Below are 19,962 nucleotides of genomic sequence, written 5' to 3' on the forward strand. Positions count from 1 at the left end.
CCGACCGTCCATGTGGTCTCTAAGGTGGATGCCCTCCGGTTGCCTGGGCTCTGCACGCGATACTGAGTCTCCAAGTCTGCCGCTGTATAAGGGACTGACAGCCCCAAGCGTCTCGACGCGCCACCTTGAGCCGGGCTTTATTCCACAGGGCGACTCTGCTTCCCGTGATGAGATGCAGCACGTGAGCACAGATCAAAGGGTATCAGCAACTAACCCATTCCCCTGGTACTAAGCAGAGGACCAAGAGTTTAGTTCCTTACTTATTTGCTACGGGCTTGATTCAAAACAGCTTTCTGGAATCCTGGGGACAGACACCTCTAACTGGTGAGAATTCTGGCTTTAGTAACGGAAGGATCACCTAAAGCCCATTTTGTAACTGCTGTTCTCATCAGAATTTGAAGCCAAAGGGAAAAATAAAAGGGGGGCTAAGATCGTGACACCCCAGTTTGCACAAGGCCAACCAGCCTGCTTGAGGGGGTAAAAGGAATAGGATTTTTAAACTGCTGAGTTTTAAAATGGGCGCACTGGCTCACGTCTATAAGCCCAGCACTTTGGGAGGCCGAGGTGGGAGGATTGCTTGAGGCCAGGAGTTCAAGACTGGCTTGAGTAACACAGCAATACCCTATCTCTTTAAAAAGAAAAAAAAAAGTTATTAAAATAGTAATAAAAAGGTTAATACAATAAATTACTATGTCAACATGGCACCCCCTGCTGTCAGACGAGGTGCAATCTCTGTGGCTGTGAGGTCCGGAGAGAAATGTAACCGGCATCATAGGGAAGGTGGACCCCAAAGCCCCACAACATTACTCCTGTACAGTGTGTTAACCAGCATGAAGTCTCCTCCACAATCAGAAGCCTGGTTTAGAGGAACGCTGCCCACTGGACCTGGGTGGACTCCAGATGCCGGTCGACCAGACAGCCCCACCCTGGGACCCTGCCGGCAGCCCCGACTGGACAGAATGGCCTCATGAGTGTCCTTTCCTGCCACAGGCTGCAGACCCTGAGCCAGTCCTGGCTGTGACTGAGGCTGCGCATAAACGTCTGCGCCCAACAGCTCACCTTTGTACATGACACGCCCAGTCCACCTCATTTCAAATGTTACACTTGCCCCAAGGCGAACATGGATGTTACAGGTTAACTCACTGCATGTGTGCTAGACTTTCCCTGTAAGTGTTCAGACATTGTACGAACCGGATGAACAAACCCCACTTTCCCTGTAAACGTTCAGACATTCCTTGAGCCCGATGAACACACACAGCCAACAAACCCCGGAACGTGTAATGCCGCGGCCTCCTCCCCTCCTGAGGGGCGTGTGCTTACAGCTCCCCCAAGACCACATTTCCCAAAGCACAGAGTGTTACTCTGAAAATAAAACCTCCTTTTTCCTTCCTCTGTACATCTCGTGGTCGTGTTAACAACTATTGCTACAAATGCAGAGAAACGGGGTATCATCCGTGCTGGTCACCGAATTCCTAGCACGAAAGCTTCAAGGCCCCCCAGTCTGAAGGAAGCTTCTATCGTCCTAAAGCCAACTCTGGAGACGAAGGCCAAGCTGGGGAAAGGCTGTGTCTCTGCAAATCCACGCCACGGGGCCCTCTGCAGTTGTGTGTAAGGAACTCTTGGTCTGTCCTGGGGTTTGGGGAAATCAGGATGCAAGCAGATACCGTACGCTCTGCCACGGGACCGTGAAGTCTGCGGAACCTCAGAGGAACACGGAGACAAACGGTGGCACGATTCTCACAGGCCGAGCCTCGATGGGCGCCCGTGTCAAGAACACAGACACGCCGGGAGGGGCAGCCGATGCAGGCAACGCCTGCAACTCCAGCAAGCAACAGCGTCTGAGTGTGGGGGTCTCTGGCCAGGCTCCACCACAACTGCCATATTCTGTGACAAAATTTTAAAAATAGGTTTTAACTAGTTATAACTCTAACTTGTTTTACACATAAACAGAACACAGGGTACCAACAGGCTCCAAAATACTTTGCCTAGAACCAAGTCTAGAATGCAGATGGATGCTGCTCCGAGTGTGAGGAGTCCCCTTGTAGTGCCATAAATCCTAGATCTAGGTGACTAAGCGCTCTTCCTAAACCAGACGGCACCATGAGGCTCTGAGGGCACCCTCTGTCCCCAGGCCAGTCCATCAGGCCCTGCAGAAGCTTCTAGAGTAAGAGCCTGTGGATTTGTATTGGACGGATGTAAACCAGGCAAAGTCACAGGGGCTCGTCCTGGAAGCCTATCCATTTACCCACTCATGCCGTGGAGAGCCCTGCCCCCAACTCCACACCCGCAATCACGCTCAACCACAAGAACTGGCTTCTAGGCCCTCAAGCTACTCCCTCTCGACCCCGGACAGACGCTTCTCAAACCATGAGACCCAGAGTAGTCTTAACAGGTGGTCCCAGCAGAACTGGCCACTGCATTAATTGATATTTTGTGTGTGGGGGGGTGGTTGTTCTTCTGTCACTCAGGCACAGTGCACCATAAGTACAGTGGTGCTATCATGGTTCACTGCAGCCTCAACCTGCCAGGCTTGGGTCATCCTCCAGCCTTAGCTTCCCGAGTAGCTGGGACCACAGGTGTACATCACCTGTCCTATTTAATTTTTTGTAGAGTCAGGGTCTTGCTATGTTGCCCAGGCTGGTCTTGAATTCCTGGGCTCAAAAGTGAACTGCCCAACTCAGCCTCCCAAGGTGCTGGGATGACAGGTGTGAGCCACTATGCCCAGCCTAGAATTGGTTTTTCTTAAACCTGAGTTTGACACATGAACCCCACTTACATAGATATCAGCACACTCTCACAGCTCGAGAGTTTTCCTGAATCTCGATTCTGTCCGTTCAAGGTCAATATCTAAGAAAGGGTCAGAACTGACCCTCCCTCCGTGAAGCCTAAGGGCAAATGCAGCAGCATCTCAGTGTATGAGGAGACAAAGTAAGAAGGGTGGAAAATACACACTGAAATTCTAGTGCTAGAATCATAATCACCAACACTTTAAGAGGGAATCTGCTTTCCAAAATATGTAGCTGCTGGATTAACTTCAAAGTCACCAGATTCCACAGGCAGTAGCTCACAGGGGCACAGCTTTCTAAGGCCGCACAGCCCGGGACAGCGTAACAGCCTCAGGGCAAAGCAAACTAAACAAAGGCTTGGTTCTCTCAAGGACGAAGGTGCTCAAGTGTTTCCAAATATTCTTCTTCTTCTAAGTAAGTTAGATGCCTCCTACAACACTGTTTAGAGTGCCAGTGTGTTCAGAAACATGAAGTTGAAAATACATCTCAGGACCCCAAAATCACTACGCTAAAGGGACATCAAGGTGAGGAAGAGCTTAGAGCAAACCTGCCTCCCATGCTCTTCCTAACAGAGACAGCTACTGGGGGTGGAGGGAAAAGCCACGTACCTCCCTCACAACCGATCCACAAGGAAATTCCTCATGGACAGAGGACAGAACTCAAAGTCACCATCTGCACACGGAGATAAATGCGGATCTGACTGCTTCCTCTGGAAAGATGCACCAGAAATGCATTTGTCTGATCTACCTGTGACCTGGAAATCCCTCCCCGCTTCGAGCCGTCCATCCTTTCTAGACTGAACCAACGTACGTCTCACATGTATTGATGTCTCACGTCTCCCTAAAATGTGTAAGACCAAGTTGTGCCCCAAACACCTTGGACACATGTTCAGGACCTCCTGAAGCTGCCGCAGTGTGTCCTCAACCCCTCCTAAGGCTGTGTCTATAACCTTGGGAAAATGAACTCTCTATGGATCAAGGACTGTCGCAGAGATCCTTCTGGTTTACAGGAAGCATTCTCTCCTGCGAGTATATCAATGAAATCATGTGGAATTACAAAATGCCACTTTAGTAAAAGCCAAAGGAATTAGGGTTCTATGTGCTTCAAAAAAAAAAAAAAAGTAACGTTCTATTTGTCAATGGACCATGAAGCCCACACCCCCCTTTTGCAGTGAAGATGTCAAATGGGACGAGAGGCCCCTCCTGCGGATGCTACCCTCTGACCCCACTTCCCAGAGTCCAGTTTCCTGCTGCTCAGGGAACAGCAACCCCAGCTTCACGGGGCTCAGGCCTCCAAACCCAACTCCCACCCATGCTGGAGAATCACCCCAGGGACTAGCTAAGTGGCAGGTGCAACTCTCACCTCACCCCCTTAAAGGGGAAAAGGCACCTTCCCGCTCCTCTTCCTGCTGGTGGGAACAGGGGCAGGAGCTGGAGGGTCAGGAGTCGGGCGGCAGAACCGAAGCAGCCTGGGTCCCTGCTAGTCAGAGTTGGCAAATGCCAACCATCCCCGACATTCACTTTGCAAATAAATCCTTCTCTTTTGTCAGGTCCCTGGTTATAAGTTTGCACCCATAACTTAAAAAGAAAAAAAAAAAACTCAGATAAAAAATCGGTGTTTGGCTGACAATATTTCAATTATCTTGGGGCCTTGGGTCAAATGATGGCAAAACAGGAAACTGAACGCTGTTATTCAGGAAACTACCTTCCAGCGCCGTCTACCCTCCCAGGCTGTCACCTTATGGTTGTTTGTCTGCTAGATGATTAACAAAACTGTTCTGAAAACCTAGGTGTACAGAACAGACAAGAAGTCAGCTCGGGTTGAGGGGAAGCAGGATAAGACCCCCTTCCCCGCAGGATGGTGGAAGAGGAGGAACCTTCAGCACCTGGGTTTTCAGGATGCTGGATCTCTGAGAGCATCTCTCACAGCTCAAGTACAGCCAGACCCTCCTCTGACACAGCCTGTTCAGGCGAAGGTGGGCACCTGCCCTAGAGACCCACAGCCCTGTGCGGGGCTCAGCTGGAGCTGAACTTGCCTCCCTTGGTAAGAGTCAGGGCCAGGGGTGGGGAGAGGAGAGAAGCAGCAGGCCTGAGGGCCACTGTGGAAACTCCATGCCACGCTAACTCTCGTCTGATGTGCTCCGGCCAAAGCCACGCTTCTCGGAGGGAGTTTCCCTTCACACATCCGGAAATCATCAACATCTAGTCTCCCCACAGAACAGATCCTTCCCCAGGAGGCAGACGCTTGGCTGTAACACGGGGTAATGAGGGGCGCGCCTTCGTGCCCACTCTGTAGTGTTTCCTGTTACCTATTTTACCTTAAGCTACAAATGATTCCCGTTTACACGGGACACAGTGACACAGACAGCAAAACACATGAGATTCAGTGTGATCCCACACCCGTCACTGCTGACCTCAAGTGCTTTGTTCGTTTTGCTTCTAGAGTTTGTATTCTCTCCCCGGGTTCCAGGCCTGTGGATTCAACCAACCATAGATCAACATATTTTTTAATGTGTTTGTACTAAGCATTCAGACTTTATTATTCATTAAACAACTACTCGCATGGTATGTCCATGGTATAGCTGTTACGAGCAACCCTGACATGACTGTCTGCAGGAGGATGTGCATATGTCATATGCAAACACGATGCCATTTTATTGCAGGGACCTCAACGCCCAAAGACCTTGGATTCCATAGGCAGTCCTGCAGGCCACCCCCATGGGCACTGTGGAATGGCTATAATAGAAAATATGGAGGTTTTAAACAGTTATGTACTAAATCTAATCTTTTGTTAAGAAATTAATGTGTATCACTTGTATTATTTGGAAGTCCTTCCTGGCCCAGAGACTTGACATGTTCTTATCTTTTTGTCCACGGATCTAGCCATTCCAGTAAGCTTGTTGAACACAAATCAATTTTACAATTAAATTCTTACAAGAATCACACTCAATCTGTAAGCTGCTTTGGTTTTTAAAGTGAAATAACCAATAGTTTTGCCAACCTGCTATATCATAGAATAACAGGATAAAGCAGCCCCATGGCATGCAAAAACATGGGGTTTCAAAGCTAACCAGTATAAAACATGTTACAAATCCCTAAATATGAAAACGTTTTACACCAAAACAGATATTCCAGAAAAAAACAGGATGTTCAAAAAAGCCCTTTGCAGAAAAGCACTTTCCCCTTCATTTTTCACACGGTTTCCTGAAGCTTGTGTTTGGTGATGACCATGAACCAGAAGTAGCGTCCGCTGCAACTACTGTTACAGCAACACAGAATATTAAGGCAAAAAAAAAAAAAAAAAAAAGGCCGCGCGCGGTGGCTCAAGCCTGTAATCCCAGCACTTTGGGGGGCCACGACGGGCGGATCACGAGGTCAGGAGATCGAGACCATCCTGGCTAACACGGTGAAACCCCATCTCTACTAAAAAAAAAAAAAAAAAAAAAAAAAAAAACCTAACCGGGCGAGGTGGCGGGCGCCTGTAGTCCCAGCTACTCGGGAGGCTGAGGCAGGAGAATGGCGTAAACCCAGGAGGCGGAGCTTGCAGTGAGCTGAGATCCGGCCACTGCACCCCAGCCTGGGCGACAGAGCGAGACTCCCTCTCAAAAAAAAAAAAAACAAAAAAGGACACAGCATATTTCCTACTGATGAGAACAGGTAGAGTGTTATAAAATGAGTGTGTCCTAAAGTCAACAATGTTCAAATTCTAGGTCTCCCACAGACACTAGACGGTAACCGCCAAAGCTTATGTACCTGGCAACGTTCAAGGAGACCAAGTTCAGAGCTGTCACAATGCAGCACCATCCTCACGCGATTATCTCAGGCAGGTTTGAGGGCAAGTGCCCCCGTCACAGTGGGAAAGCTGCCCAGCCCAGCACTTCCTGAGATCACAGACCTTCGCCTTCCCACGTCTTCAATAGTTCCTTTACACCGGGAACCACACAACAAAACCTAAAACACTTCCTCAAATCTCAAGACAGTCTTTAGAGCTCTTTTCCTTGCCCCTTCTCTTACTGAAAAAGCTTATTTTGTAAGCAACCTGTAGTGCTTACCAGAGCTGGGGCGGGAGGAGAGCTAGTGTTTGGTAGACCGAGTTTCAAGCGTGGGGAGACCAGAAAGTTCTGGAGATGGATGGCGGTGATCGCAGCACGACAGTGTGAACACACTTAATGCCACAAAACCATACACTTAAAAATAGAGTGCTGTGTAACTTTACCACAATCAAAAAACTGAGAAAAGTCATCTATAATTACTGTCTCCAATATCTTCCATCCTGTAAGTTACATTTGCTTTCGGAAATCCTCAGAGCAATCATGAAAAACTAATACCCTGTCGTCTCTGAAACGCAAAGTCGTTCAAGGGCTTTGGTTATAGGAAAGTAGCTGGAAAGCAAAGCATCCGTTAGGCACAGCAGCCGTGATAGGACAAACACACGGTAGGAAGGTGGTGGTCATGCTACACACAGATGGGAAGGGTGTGGGGAGCCACAACACCCGATGCTTGGGAGGCACCTGGGCAGGAGCTGAGAATGTACCAAACACGTTCGATCATGCAACATTCACGGACCCCGAGTCCAGCCACCACCGCTGACATCCACTGTGGCTGGGGTGTCCTCCCAGCCTGTGATGGCTCGCTCCTTCGGTTAACTGCCTTGAATCTACTGGTTCCTCTCCTCATGGGCCTCTTTCCTGTCGTCTTCCTGTCATTTTTCTGTCAGCAAACACATTTCCTGTCATTTTCCTGAACTGACATGACATTTCCTGTCATTTTCCTGAACTGACATGACATTTCCTGTCATTTTCCTGAACTGACATGACATTTCCTGTCATTTTCCTGTCAGCAAGCACATGCGTCCAGCCTGACCTTGCTGATGTGCTCCAGCGGCCCTGGACTCGAGCCGCACTGTTCCATCAGTGTGGCATTCGCGAGTTACCTCCTGGGAAATGCCAGGTGATGGTAACATCAACCAGGAGGCACAGCTGAGAAGCAGAACGCATGGTGCGGTGCCCAGAACGTCACGTCCTTGAACAGACGCTCCGTATCTTCTCCTCTCCTGCCAGAGCTTCACTGTAGGAAGGCGGCCATTCTTCCAGTGCTGCTACTTCCAACACCGGGGAAAGCAAGCTTCAGAAATGAACGGTGTCAAAGAGGGAGGACCCACCAGCAGGGCTACCGGCAGCCAGACAACCGCAGCCCCAGCATTCCCCAGCCACCATGACTGACAGCCCAGGCTCCAGAAATGCACGGCTTCAACCTTAGGAGTAAAAACCCTCCCAATCCAACTATTATTTTCAACAATGGGATTGAGGAATGAGGTGTTCTAACCCTGCCTCTCTCGACAGCACAGATCATCAGATCCCAGTTCTTATAGGATTGGGGAGTGGGGTGGGGTGGGGTGGTTCCTAACCCTGCCCGCCTTCATAGAAAAGAACTTGGATATGATGACCTGTGCTAGATTAGCACTTTGCTTCTGCCATATGCAGTCATCCTCAGCACCAGGAAAAGTCAGAATCGTTGAGTGATGACACCAATACCAACACACGCCGTTCTGCGGCTCTGGTAACTGGCTGCACAGATACAACCCGATAGTGGTGAGGTCTAAAGACATCACCAGTCTTCCCAAGGATTGTGTTCCTGAATATTTTGCGTTTGGAATAACGGTCTTCTTTGCCAGGGCTGAGCCATGCTTCCCTCTCGCCTGTCCTCTGCCTTCACCAGCTTCGTGTGCGCTTCTGGACAAGTGTTTGTGCAGGTGCTATCACTTATTTCCACAGCGAGAATATACACAGACACCACACAGAAATGGGCAACCCCGTTAGGAGCTGTGCAGGGAGATCTAACTCATCCCATGTGCCAAATTCCTGTTGCCATGGAAATTAAACTAACTAAACTAACGTTGCTATGATCTCATCTCTTACTGTACCACTAAAGATCATCCGGGTAAGAGGAATGTGCCTCTGCATAGCATTCAGCTCACATTTACATGTCGGTTTTTCCTGAATATGGTTATGTGAGATAGAAATCAGTAAGATGGGGTGTAACATACAGTATAGGATCGTTGTGTCTCCTAGCCTCAAACACTTCAAGATCCTCAGAAAATGAAGTTTAACGCTGGGGACGTGAGTTACATAGTAACTTGTTTTGGATACTATCATATCAACACCAAATAACTTCTTGAATTCCTTTTTAAATTGAAAAGCAATTTACAAAGCACAAAAGCCCCAATATTAAAGAATACAATTCAGTCTTTTTAGCGTATTCTAAAAGCTGCACATCAACCACTAGTATGTAATTCCGGGACTTTTTCACCACAGGCCAAAGAAACCTTGAACCCATTAAGAGTCAGCACCTGGCTCCTTCCTTCTACCAGCGCCTGGCAATCACCAGCCAACTTCCTTTTCTCTGGATTTGCACATTCTGGACACCTGTTGTGAGGAGAATCGTACAGTGCATGACCTTTGGTGTGACCTTCGGTGCTGACATCTTTCACGTCTAAGGTGAGTGGAATCTCAGTGAGTGACCGGTTGACAGACACCTGGACTGTTTCTACTACTATGAATAATGCTGCTGTGAAGATTCAGGCATGACATACTTTTTGGAAAAATGTTTTCAGTTTTCTTGAGCATATGGCTAGGAGTGAAATTGCTGGGTCGTACGGTGATTTCATGCTTTTCTGAGGAACTGTCGGACTTTTCCAAATCAACTGCACCATTTTACTTCCCCTCCCACTAGCAATATATCAAGATTTCAGTTTTCCCCAATTCACCAACATGTCACTGTCCAATACTGGGGTTTTACCCACCCATCACGGTGGTTGTGAAGTGTTATTTCACGGTGGTTTTGATTTCCATTTCTAAGATGACGAATTCTGCTAAACATCTCATGTGCTTTTTAAGGCATTTATATGTCTTTCTTTGGAGAGTGTCTATTCAAATCCTTTGTCCATTTTTAAATTGGATTTTTATTAAGAGTTTTTGAATATATTCTTGATATCAGGTCCTTATCGTGATAATGTATCCTGTTCTGTGGGTTGTCATTTTACTTTAATAGTATCCTCTGAATTGAACGTTTTTAATTTTGATACCGTCTTTTTCCCTTCAGTTGCTTGTTATAGCTTTAGACGTCTCAGCCAAGGAAACATTGCCTAATCCAACCTAACAGTTTCTCCAGGATTCTCCCCTAAAGGTGTTATGAGCTGAACTGTCCCCCTCCCCCAAGATTCCATGTTAAAGTCACAACCCCGGAAACCCAAAATGTCACTGTATTTACATACAGGGCCTTTAACTTGGCAATTTAGGTCCCATAAGATCTTAAAAGTAGGGCCTGATCCAGTATGACTGGTGTTCTTTTAAGAGAATTTAGACACAGTCCTCAGTGCTGCATACACGTAAGAGAAACCTGTGAGGACACAGAGAAGAAGCTGTCTACACAGCATGGGGTGAGGCCCCAGAGAATCCAACCCTGCCCGCACCTTGATCCCAGGCTTCCAGTCTCCAGAAAAAAGGAAATAAGATGCTATTGTCTAAGTCGCACGGTCTGTGGTGTCCGTTATGGTACCCAGCAGACTGACAGAATGGGTCTCAGTCAGCTCCTTACATTGGAACCATGTTGAGCTTTGCGTGTAGGGTGAGGAAGGGTCCAGTCCATCCTTTTCTATGTGGATACCCCAGTTGTCCCAGCACCATTGAGTTGTGAAAGGAAAAAAGTAAAGCAACCCTTGCTGTCCTCTCTCCATCAACAGATTAGAAGATACACTGAAGAATCGTGGACAATTTTGTCGGTTTAAGCCAGTGGTTTTCAAACTTTTGGGTCTCAGGAACCCTTTGCACTTTATTAAAGAGCACAAAAAAGCTTTCTCATCAGGCCGGGAGTGGTGGCTGCTCATGCCTGTAATCCCAGCACTTTGGGAGGCAGAGACAGGTGGATCACTTGAGGTCAGGAGTTCGAGACCGGCCTGGCCAACATGGTGAAACACCGTCTCTACTAAAATACAAAAATTAGCCTGGCATGGTGCTGAACACCTGTAGTACCGGCTACTAGGGAGGCTGAGGCAGGAGAATCGCTTGAACTCAGGAGGCAGAGGTTGAAGTGAGCTGAGGTCACACCACCGCACTCCGGCCTGCGTGGCAGAGCAAGACTCCGTCTCAAAAAAAAAAAAAAAAAAAAAAAAAAAAGAACATAATTTAGTTTCTTTTACAAGGATAAAGTCATTACATCTTAACACAGTCTTAAAGAAGAAACCATTTTCCAAAATAAGCAGCAGCGTGGCAACAGTTTGTGCTACTGTGAAAACACCTAACATCTCTGCACCTCAGACAGCAGGATTCTCATGCCTGCATCTGCGTTCAGTGGGCTGCAGAGCCATGGCTGAAGTTTATGAAGAAAGTCCGACCCCATACTGATACACAATTAGGAAGCAGTATTTTCATTGTGTTTTCAGATCATTTTAGGTATTCTCTGCTGCCAAATGTAACAAGTGGCACTTCCGTACAGGCTGTCTGCAACACAGAGTCTGTGCTCTGGTCGACGGGCCTTTCTGCCCCAATTCCTTCTAAGTCGACTGGTCCGTCTTGCACTTGAATGGCTTTTACCAGCACACGATTTTGTAATCACACATTGGTTAGAAAATACTGGTTCAGAGTTATGAGCGGCTTCCACATTTCATTATATGTCCAAAAAACAAAACAAAACAAAACAAAACAAAAAAAACAAAAAAAAAAACCCCACATCAGTATCACCATTGGTCACATGAGAAAGTGGTGGACACAAGATTTTTATGTTTTAATATTCACTGGAAAGCTCAAATGTCTATCATTGGGAAAAATGTAAGGTACTTTCCTTGAGATGAAAGTCATTTTGTTCATTTTTCAGGCCACACCTGCAAATACCTCCATCTGAAGTGGCATCTTTTGTAAGTCATTCTTTATATAAAGGCGGCCGTTAGTGGAAGAAGTGGTTCTGCAGGTTCATAGTTCAGAGGCACCAGTGCTCTCCCAAGAGATAACCATAAAATCCACAGAAGACGCACCTGTGCACACTTCCTGTTTCTCACTCAGAACATTCCAGAAGGAACCCTGAATCCCAATGCCACAGCGGGACTGAAGTTTGCTCTCACCCACACAATAAACCCAGGGAGCTCCCCCAGCCCCCACCCCGAGGCCACAGCCTTGGTCCTCTATCTGGTCTAGGGGGGCTCCTGCAGCTCCAGCCTAACAGGGAACAGAAGGCACCCACATGTCAGAAAGCCCTCCCAAGGCCCAGCGAGCACTTCTGCTTATGTGCCAGCCAAGTGCGTTTGACAATTCTACAGCCAGCTGTACGGCAGGTAGCGAGGTACCCAGCAAATACTCAGGGCTCACGTTACTAAGGAAGGTGCACAGCGAGGTACCCAGCAAGTACTCAAGGCTCACGTTATGGAGGAGGAAACCAGGCAGATAGTGAGGTACCCAGCAGGGTTCACGTTACTCAGGAGGAAAGGAGGATAGAGACAAGGGGGCTGGAACAGTCTGTCATAAGCTTTAGCATTTACAAGGCTCGCTGAAGATTATCTGATTTGATCGTCACAACAGCTCACAAGATAGGCAGAGGCAAGACTATTTTCACTTCATAAAAAGAGATCCCGAGAACTGATGATGACCACGTGCTCTTCCCACAGGCTCCCAGAAATCCTCCTCAAATCATCTCTCAGTTGTATACATGTGATAATATCTCAGTCACGTCCCCTCTCTGCAGGGGGATTTAACTGCCGCCCTGCCGTTCCTTCGCACCCCTGCCCTCTCCTGCATTTCAGCCATGCCCACCATCCATGGGGAGTCTGCACCACCCCACCCCCGCTGCTGCTGATGGCTTGGGTCACGCTTACCTTTCATTTCCACCTACAGGGACCTGTTCTTCCTTCAAATGCAGCTCAAACTCACTCATTGTGTGAAGCCTTTCCAGCCATCTCAACCGTCATGTGTAAAATCAGTGTGTGGAATGCTTCATTTAGGAGGTGCTTATGTTGGCTGTGATCAGGACCAAATTCTGAGCAAACCAGGTGGTCCCCTCTCCCCATCTCTGCTCCAGTGCACTTAAAACAAGGATTCCTGGAAGCATCTTTTTAGTCCAATTCATGCATGAGTCTGCCCCACACACTGCAGAAAAGCCCTGGTGGTCGGTGGTCAGGGCTCAGGGCCCCCCAGGTAGGTAAGGAGAGCTTAGTGCCCTCTCTGGAGTTGTCGCTCAGAGACCCACGGCTGGAAGGGAAGAAAGTTGCATCCTGTGAAACATCTAGGCCCCGAGACCCACTCAGGAGTGGAAAACGGGGAAGGAGCCTTGAACAGACCCTCGGGAGGGCAGACAGTGGGAGCCACGGAGGCCACCAGGAAGGAGGGAGGCAGGCAGTGAGGCCACAGGTGATGTGGCCGGGAGGGAGGTGTTGTGACCAGAGGTGAGGTGGTGGGCGGATGACACGGCGTGGTTTGGGGAGGAGATGTGGCCAGGGGCAATGTGGCCAGGGAAGAAGACACAGCTGGAAGGAAGTGACAAGAGGGGTCTCCAGGCCCCAGACTGTGCCTGATTTATAGATGACATTTTACTTAAGATGTTATATCTAACTTTAAAGAAAAGTAGCAATTTCGACCATTGTGTACATTTAAAGCACGGTACAAATTGAGCACATTTCCCAAACCAAAGAACCGGGCATTGAAGAAAAAATTCATTTAAGATCAGAAATAAAGAGATCCTACAGCTCTTCCAGTCCAATCCCCACCCTAACGTGAATGGGGGGAAAAGGAAGTAGATTCTAGTCAGTCAGCATTAAAGGCAAAACCGATCCACTTTACTTTCTAGACAGAAAACAAGAAGCTCATCAAGGAATCCCTACAAACAGTAGCTTTAGTAGTTCCCGAAATGCAAAATTCACCTACAAAGTCAATCATCTGCTAAGTGTGTATAGAGTAATTTTTTTCATTATTGCCTTCCTCATCTGCAGGGGCTTTTTTAGACCTTGTTTCCCCTTAATTGCCTCCAACACCCAGGAAATTTAAACCCCACAAGTAAACTGTGTCTCGATTCATGCCCAGCGTCCTTTGGAGCAGACAGTCCGTTGCTCTAAGACGTTCTTGTCACCTAAGCACCGAGTACAGCCTGAGAACGCACAACACGCACTCACACAAACTCAGACAGTCAACAGGTGAGATACGGCACGTGAGGAGGAAGACAAGATAAATGAGCTTCACCGTCACCCCAGATCCGACAAGAAATGACACACGCAGCCTGCTCTGGTGCAGGTGACTCCTGGAAAACAGCCAAGGACAGCATTTGGAGAAGCAGCACCGCAGGCCAGGAGGGTCTGGGGGCTTAAGAAGGGAGGGGCGCCCCGACCAGGTACTGGGGGATTCAGAAGGGAGGGGCTCCCCGACCAGGTGGCTGGGGGATTCAGAAGGGAGGGGTGCCCCGACCAGGTGCTGGGGCTTCAGAGGGGATTGGTGCCCCGATCACTTCCTGGGGGCTTGAGGCAAGGGGTACCCTGACCACGTGCTGGGACTTCAGACGAGAAGGCACCCCGACCGGGTCCTGGGGGCAGCAGGACAAGCCCAGGGTTCCGTCGTCACTTTTCACTCCCTACTCCCGAATCTCGCCCTGAAGTTGCAGCCAGTCCAGGTATTTATTTACCCATAAAATTAAGTATCTGTGAGTAACACAAGTCACTAATCCACACAGATCTGAGTCTACAGATACCTCCCAGAGACGCCACCATCCCTTCTGGTAGAAGAACAGCCCAGGGGCCCACGCTGCTAGGAAGGGAGACTGTCTCCAGCCTGACGCTGCAGAGTCCTCAACACAAAGTCTACCTTCTGGAACCATGCCGTCTCCTACAGAGGCAACTAGGGGCATGTAGGGTTTTTTAAAATCTTTTTTTTTTCTTAAGACAGAGTCTCCCTCTGTCACCCAGGCTGGAGTGCAGTGGCTCGATCTCGGCTTGCTGCAACCTCTGCCTCTCGAGTTCAAGTGATTCTTCTGCCTCGGCCTCCCGAGTAGCTGGAATTACAGGCGCCTGTCACCGCGCCTGACTATTTTATTTATATTTTTAAGTACAGATGGGATTTCACCTTGTTGGCCAGGCTGGTCTTGAACACCTGACCTCACATGATCCACCCGCCTCGACCTCCCAAACTGCTGGGAATACACGCATGAGCCACGGTGCCCGGGCCATATAGCTATTTAAATTTGACTAAAATTAAATAAAATTAGAAGTTCTCATTTACACTTCAAGCATTCAGTTACCCCCAGGCGGCCACTGACCAGAGGCTGGTAGAGATGTCACACTCCACACTGCAGAAGGATCTAGGGACGAAATGGCTCTAAGATCATCTCAGAATCTTTATGTTGAAGCTACTGAAGTTTTACTCTGATTATTATAGACATCAGCATTCTCCCACTTAAAAATGTCAGTGCTATTGCAATGATCAGATCTGTGACTTCCCATCAGCTCTTCTCTTCCTGGACAGAGAACTGTAGAGCATCTGCACTCTGCCTCCACACTAAGGGGTAGTAGAAGGCTCCGTGTAAAATCAGGGGGAGAAAAAAAAATGAATCCCTAGTCCGCCTCTCCCCCTATGATTTTGTGAAACTCCTCTTAATATGCAGAATAACTGCCAGAGTTGCAATAAAGAAGCCGAGACGGGCGGATCATGAGGTCAGGAGATCGAGACCATCCTGGCTAACACGGTGAAACCCTGTCTCTACTAAAAAATACAAAAAAAAAACTAGCCGGGCGAAGTGGCGGGTGCCTGTAGTCCCAGCTACTTGGGAGGCTGAGGCAGGAGAATGGCGTGTACCCGGGAGGCGGAGCTTGCAGTGAGCTGAGATCCGGCCACTGCACTCCAGCCTGGGCGACAGAGCATGACTCCGTCTCAAAAAAAAAAAAAAAAAAAAAAAAAAAGAAGCATCCGTTGACCAGGAAGCAGCAGGGAAGCAAGAGAAGGGAGATGCAAAGACCCTCCGTTCCCTCTGGGACCCCAGGCCCAGCCAGGACTGAGAAGGGCCGCACAGCCCAGCAGACCTGCACACCTGATGCGAACCATACACACGGCTTCCCTGGGCCTCGGTCCCCTGCTCTGCCCTCACTGGCCACTGTGGCTCTGGGTAGAGGCAGCTCCCTGAGCCCCAACACCCACAGCCAGTCCCCTCCTTGCAGGTCTCAGCTGTGCTCTCACTGCCTCCCTGACGCTTCTCATCATCCGCGTACCGTGTCCACTCTACCCCACAGCCCTTGCTACCGCCCACCCCACCACGGAGCCTAGCACACAGCAGGTGCCCAAGACGCCCCAGTGGGCGGGCATGCCAGGGTAGGGCTTGGAGTTCCAAGGGCCTCGTCCTGCATAACACCACAAACGCCACGGAGGCTGTGGAAGGGGTCCAGGTTTCAGGCCTGTACTCAGCTTCTCCTGGCCCCCGAGGCCAAGAACCTAGCAAGGGAGCGCAGCCGGAAGCAGGGTCCCAAACCCCCTTCATGCTCCTCAAGAGGAAGGGGGCTTCGGGTCACAACCCCACGAGCGTCTTCCTCCTGCCAGGCTGCCTGTCACAGCCCCGACACCTTCACAGCAGGGAAACCCACTCCTGTGAGGAGAAAACCACCAAGTACAACAGGAGCCACGTCCCCCGCAGCGTCTGCTGAGCCCAATAGCGACAGCAGCAGCCGGGCCCCCACTCAGCACACACCGACTCCGAACCCGCCACGCACACCACAAGGCCGACCATCTTGAAGCTCAGCTTCCGCTCGTCAGGGCCCTCTTCCAGGAGAGCTCGGCATGTCTATCTTCCCTGGGCTCACAGAAAGGAGTGGGACCCAACCCCGAGTGTGCACAAAGTTAAGCTCCCACTAGCTGTGCAGACAACCTCCCTAGCCCTGGACTGAGAAGGGGCCAAGCGCAAACAGCCATATTTTGCCCGCACAGGTACGGAATTCAGTCAGCTCTCTCAATGAAGTCGTGACAGGTCAACTCCAGGCTCCTCAGTGCTCTGGGGTTCACCTCGGGCCACTGCACCTTTGAAACGTGGCTGTGGACTCCTCTAGGGTGCTCACTTTCACGGCCCATTTCATTCAGACACTGCAGGCCCCTACCGTGGTGTCACTACCCAGGACACCCCTGCTGGCATCCTCTGAGATGCTGCTGCAGCTGCTGTGATCTGAGAACAGCCATGCACAGGCATCAAAGGGAGGAATTCTCAAGTCTCCTCCAGGGGCAGTGACTACAGCTTTGAAAGACGTTGCACTGAATCCTGGGTGAGCCTGGCTTGGTCCGCAATCTAATCCGGGTTGCTGGGGAGACACACTCTGTTGTAATTGACAGAGGCTGTGGGTTGCAGCTCTACCAAGACTGATAATTGCAACTAGTCTGAGATTTACTATCCATACTTTCTATTTGATGTTTCAAAGGAAAGCATCGTGAAGTTCCAGTAGCAAGGAATTTTCTACAATCTATCACATTAAGATACAGCAGAAATGTAGCTAAAATGTTCATAGGGTCTATGCAGAGGAAGAGATGGGTCTATTTCAGGAAAAGTGCTTGCTGGCTTTTTAGAAACATAGTGAAATCCCTGACAAGTAAAAGGTTGTTTATACTTTTTCTTTGGAACAGAGGGAAAGTTCTTTCTTATTATTTGAATACATTAACTATATTTAAGTGTTCTGGTAGACTGAGTATTAAATATTCAAAAGGAAGTAATTCTGTTCGGTCTATTTCATTCTTTAAATGTAGCTTTCAAAAACTGACAAATACCTGGCCGGGTGCAGTGGCTCACGCCTGTAATCCCAGCACTTTGGGAGGCCGAGGCTGGTGGATCACGAGGTCAGGAGATTGAGACCATCCTGGCTAACACGGTGAAGCCCTGACTCTACTAAAAACGCAAAAAATTAGCCTGGTGTGTTGGCGGACACCTGTGGCCCCAGCTACTCGAGAGACTGAGGCAGGAGAATGGCGTGAACCTGGGAGGTGGAGCTTGCACTGAGCCGAGATCACACCACTGCACTCCAGCCTGGGCGACAGAGCAAGACTCCATCTCAAAAAAGAAAAAATAAATAAAAAGTGGAAAACACCCCATATCTGCCCTGGCTCCGGCCATCTCCATGGAGTGGACAGAGCTTGAGAAAAGCTCACTGTGGAGGCGTAGAAGGCCAGGCCGGGCCGGGCCGGGCCGGGCCTTTGCTCAGCAGATGAGCAAGAGGGTCAGCCACCCTAGTGAAGAAGCCCATGTTTGCTATGTTACTGATGATACCCACATAAATTTCTATTTGCCTCCCACACAGACCTGGGATCTATGTTTGAGCAAGCGACTCATACCAACAGTCCCTCCATGCCATCATTTCCCTGACCTCCCCCAGAAAAGCCAGGCCAGGCAGCGTCCCCACACGGGCACTGGGGCCCAGGAAGATCCTGGTCCTGCCCCTCTTCTCTCTCGTCCCTGCAGCACCCTGGCTTGCTGTGGAAGCCCAGCAGTGCTGGCTGAACCCACGTTCACCTGGGGCATTCAGAAGAAGCCTCTGTGCAGAAATCAACTGGGAAGGAGGGCTGTGTGTGCTGGTGCTGGCAGGTCACTCCAATGGATTTGCAGAACTCAGTTTTCAACACAGGTGCGCCACCAAGTCCCTCAAGCCCTTTGTGAGCCTAGAGCCACAGAGCCATTTGCGGCATTCTCACAATCTCTAACAACCCTGCACAGAGGCCCTGTTTTTCCAAAGGACCATAAAATTTTCCGTGTAGACAAAGTTTGACATAATGAAATAAAGTGAAGTCACCACTTCTATTTTCTATTAATCCATTCATTCAAACAAGTATCTCTTGAGTATGTGCATCGAATACTGTGGAATTAGGATTTAGTCCATGCCTTCAAGAAATATACATCACAGAAGAAAAGGTATAGCTTGTAACTAACAGTGCTGAACAGGCAAGAAATAAACATCATAGAAGGAAAGGTAGAGCTTGTAAGTAACGTCATAGAAGGAAAGGTGTAGCTTATAACTAACAGTGGTGAACAGGACAGAATTTCACAGGCTCATCAGGAGCCACCGAGGAGGAAGCCATGATTCACATCCACCTGCAGTAGATAAATGTTTCCCGGATAAAGTAACTTTTCTACAGTGATATCTGCTCCTTATTGTTTAATCCTGCTCGATAGGGTATTAAATTACCACTTTATGTGCTGCTTATATAAAATACATCATTGTCAGGGGAGGTTATAAAATAATACTTCACACAAGCTTGGGCTGTGAATGGTGTGAGGCAATGGGACGATGTGTTCCCGTGTTCTCGAGACGCAGAAGGGTCAAGACCCTGCTTCCCTTCTCCTCCCCACCGCCCTGTTCCCAGGTGAGGGGTGGAGGCAATGCCGCCGGGCAGTCCTAGAGCTGGCTCCAGGGCCAGGACAGCACGCCCAGACTCTCTGTGCCCCATGTGACAAATACAGACTGTGGGGCAATCACCAATTTACCTGGCAGTGGGGAGAGTCCTTCGTCAAAAGCCTGTGCTTCCAGGAGCCAGGACAAAGCAGGAGCCCCTAGGAAACCAGTTCCGGGTGCTCCTGAAACCTGGGCAGAGTCACAGTCTGGCAGGAAGCACCAGTGATGCAGGTGTGCCCAAGACTGGGAGGATGGCCAGATGCCTGGAGACCAGACCGGCCTGTAGGAGATGACCACCTCTCTCTGGCTCATTAGAAACAGACAGTCTGGGCTTCACTTTTGTATGTGGAGTCTCACAGTACAGAAATATCACAAAGGGATTAGACTTCGTATACCCCAATTTTTTAAATTAAAAAAACACAATTATTTCAACTAATTCTAAATCCAACAAAGAAAAATAAATAAGTATATAAACGCATACATCCAAAATGTAAACCACAATCTCTTTACCCATAGGAGACCCAAAATTTAGTTTACCTTTTCTTCAGTATTATCACTTTTTTTTTTAAGCCATTACTGAGGTGTCTCCTCACCGCCCCATGAGGAGGTTCATGGGCTCTTCAGGGCTCTTTGCTGTTTCATCGTTTTTTAGATTTAAGGGCAGGATCATTTTCCCACACTTGCTTGCTTCCCTGATCACCAATTTTTCACAAGGACATCATTGTGCCTCAGAAAACCTAGTAACTGAACTTCATTAAAAGTGAAAACAATAAGGACATGTTGGCTGCTATGACAG

General features: G+C 48.9%; 1 protein-coding gene across 5 annotated transcripts in view; it reads left to right on the top strand.

Moving 5' to 3' along the window:
* The window catches only part of LOC139363033 (disco-interacting protein 2 homolog C-like), a 114,889-nt gene extending 95,569 nt beyond the window's left edge, over positions 1-19,320 (top strand). The window contains exons 4-5 of one of the 5 annotated variants that reach the window (XM_071095911.1): positions 9,100-9,282; positions 17,530-19,320. In XM_071095911.1, coding sequence (XP_070952012.1) covers positions 9,100-9,281 — 182 coding nt within the window. In that variant the 3' untranslated portion in view covers position 9,282; positions 17,530-19,320. Of the gene's footprint in view, positions 1-7,625; positions 7,807-9,099; positions 10,619-11,656; positions 14,387-17,529 lie in introns of those variants that run through there. The other 4 variants (XM_071095913.1, XM_071095912.1, XM_071095914.1 and 1 more) reach the window with 4 other exon arrangements.
* The last annotated feature ends 642 nt before the right edge of the window (positions 19,321-19,962 follow it).

Source organism: Macaca nemestrina, chromosome 4, assembly GCF_043159975.1.
Source record: "Macaca nemestrina isolate mMacNem1 chromosome 4, mMacNem.hap1, whole genome shotgun sequence".
In the NCBI taxonomy this organism is placed as follows: Eukaryota; Metazoa; Chordata; class Mammalia; order Primates; family Cercopithecidae; genus Macaca; species Macaca nemestrina.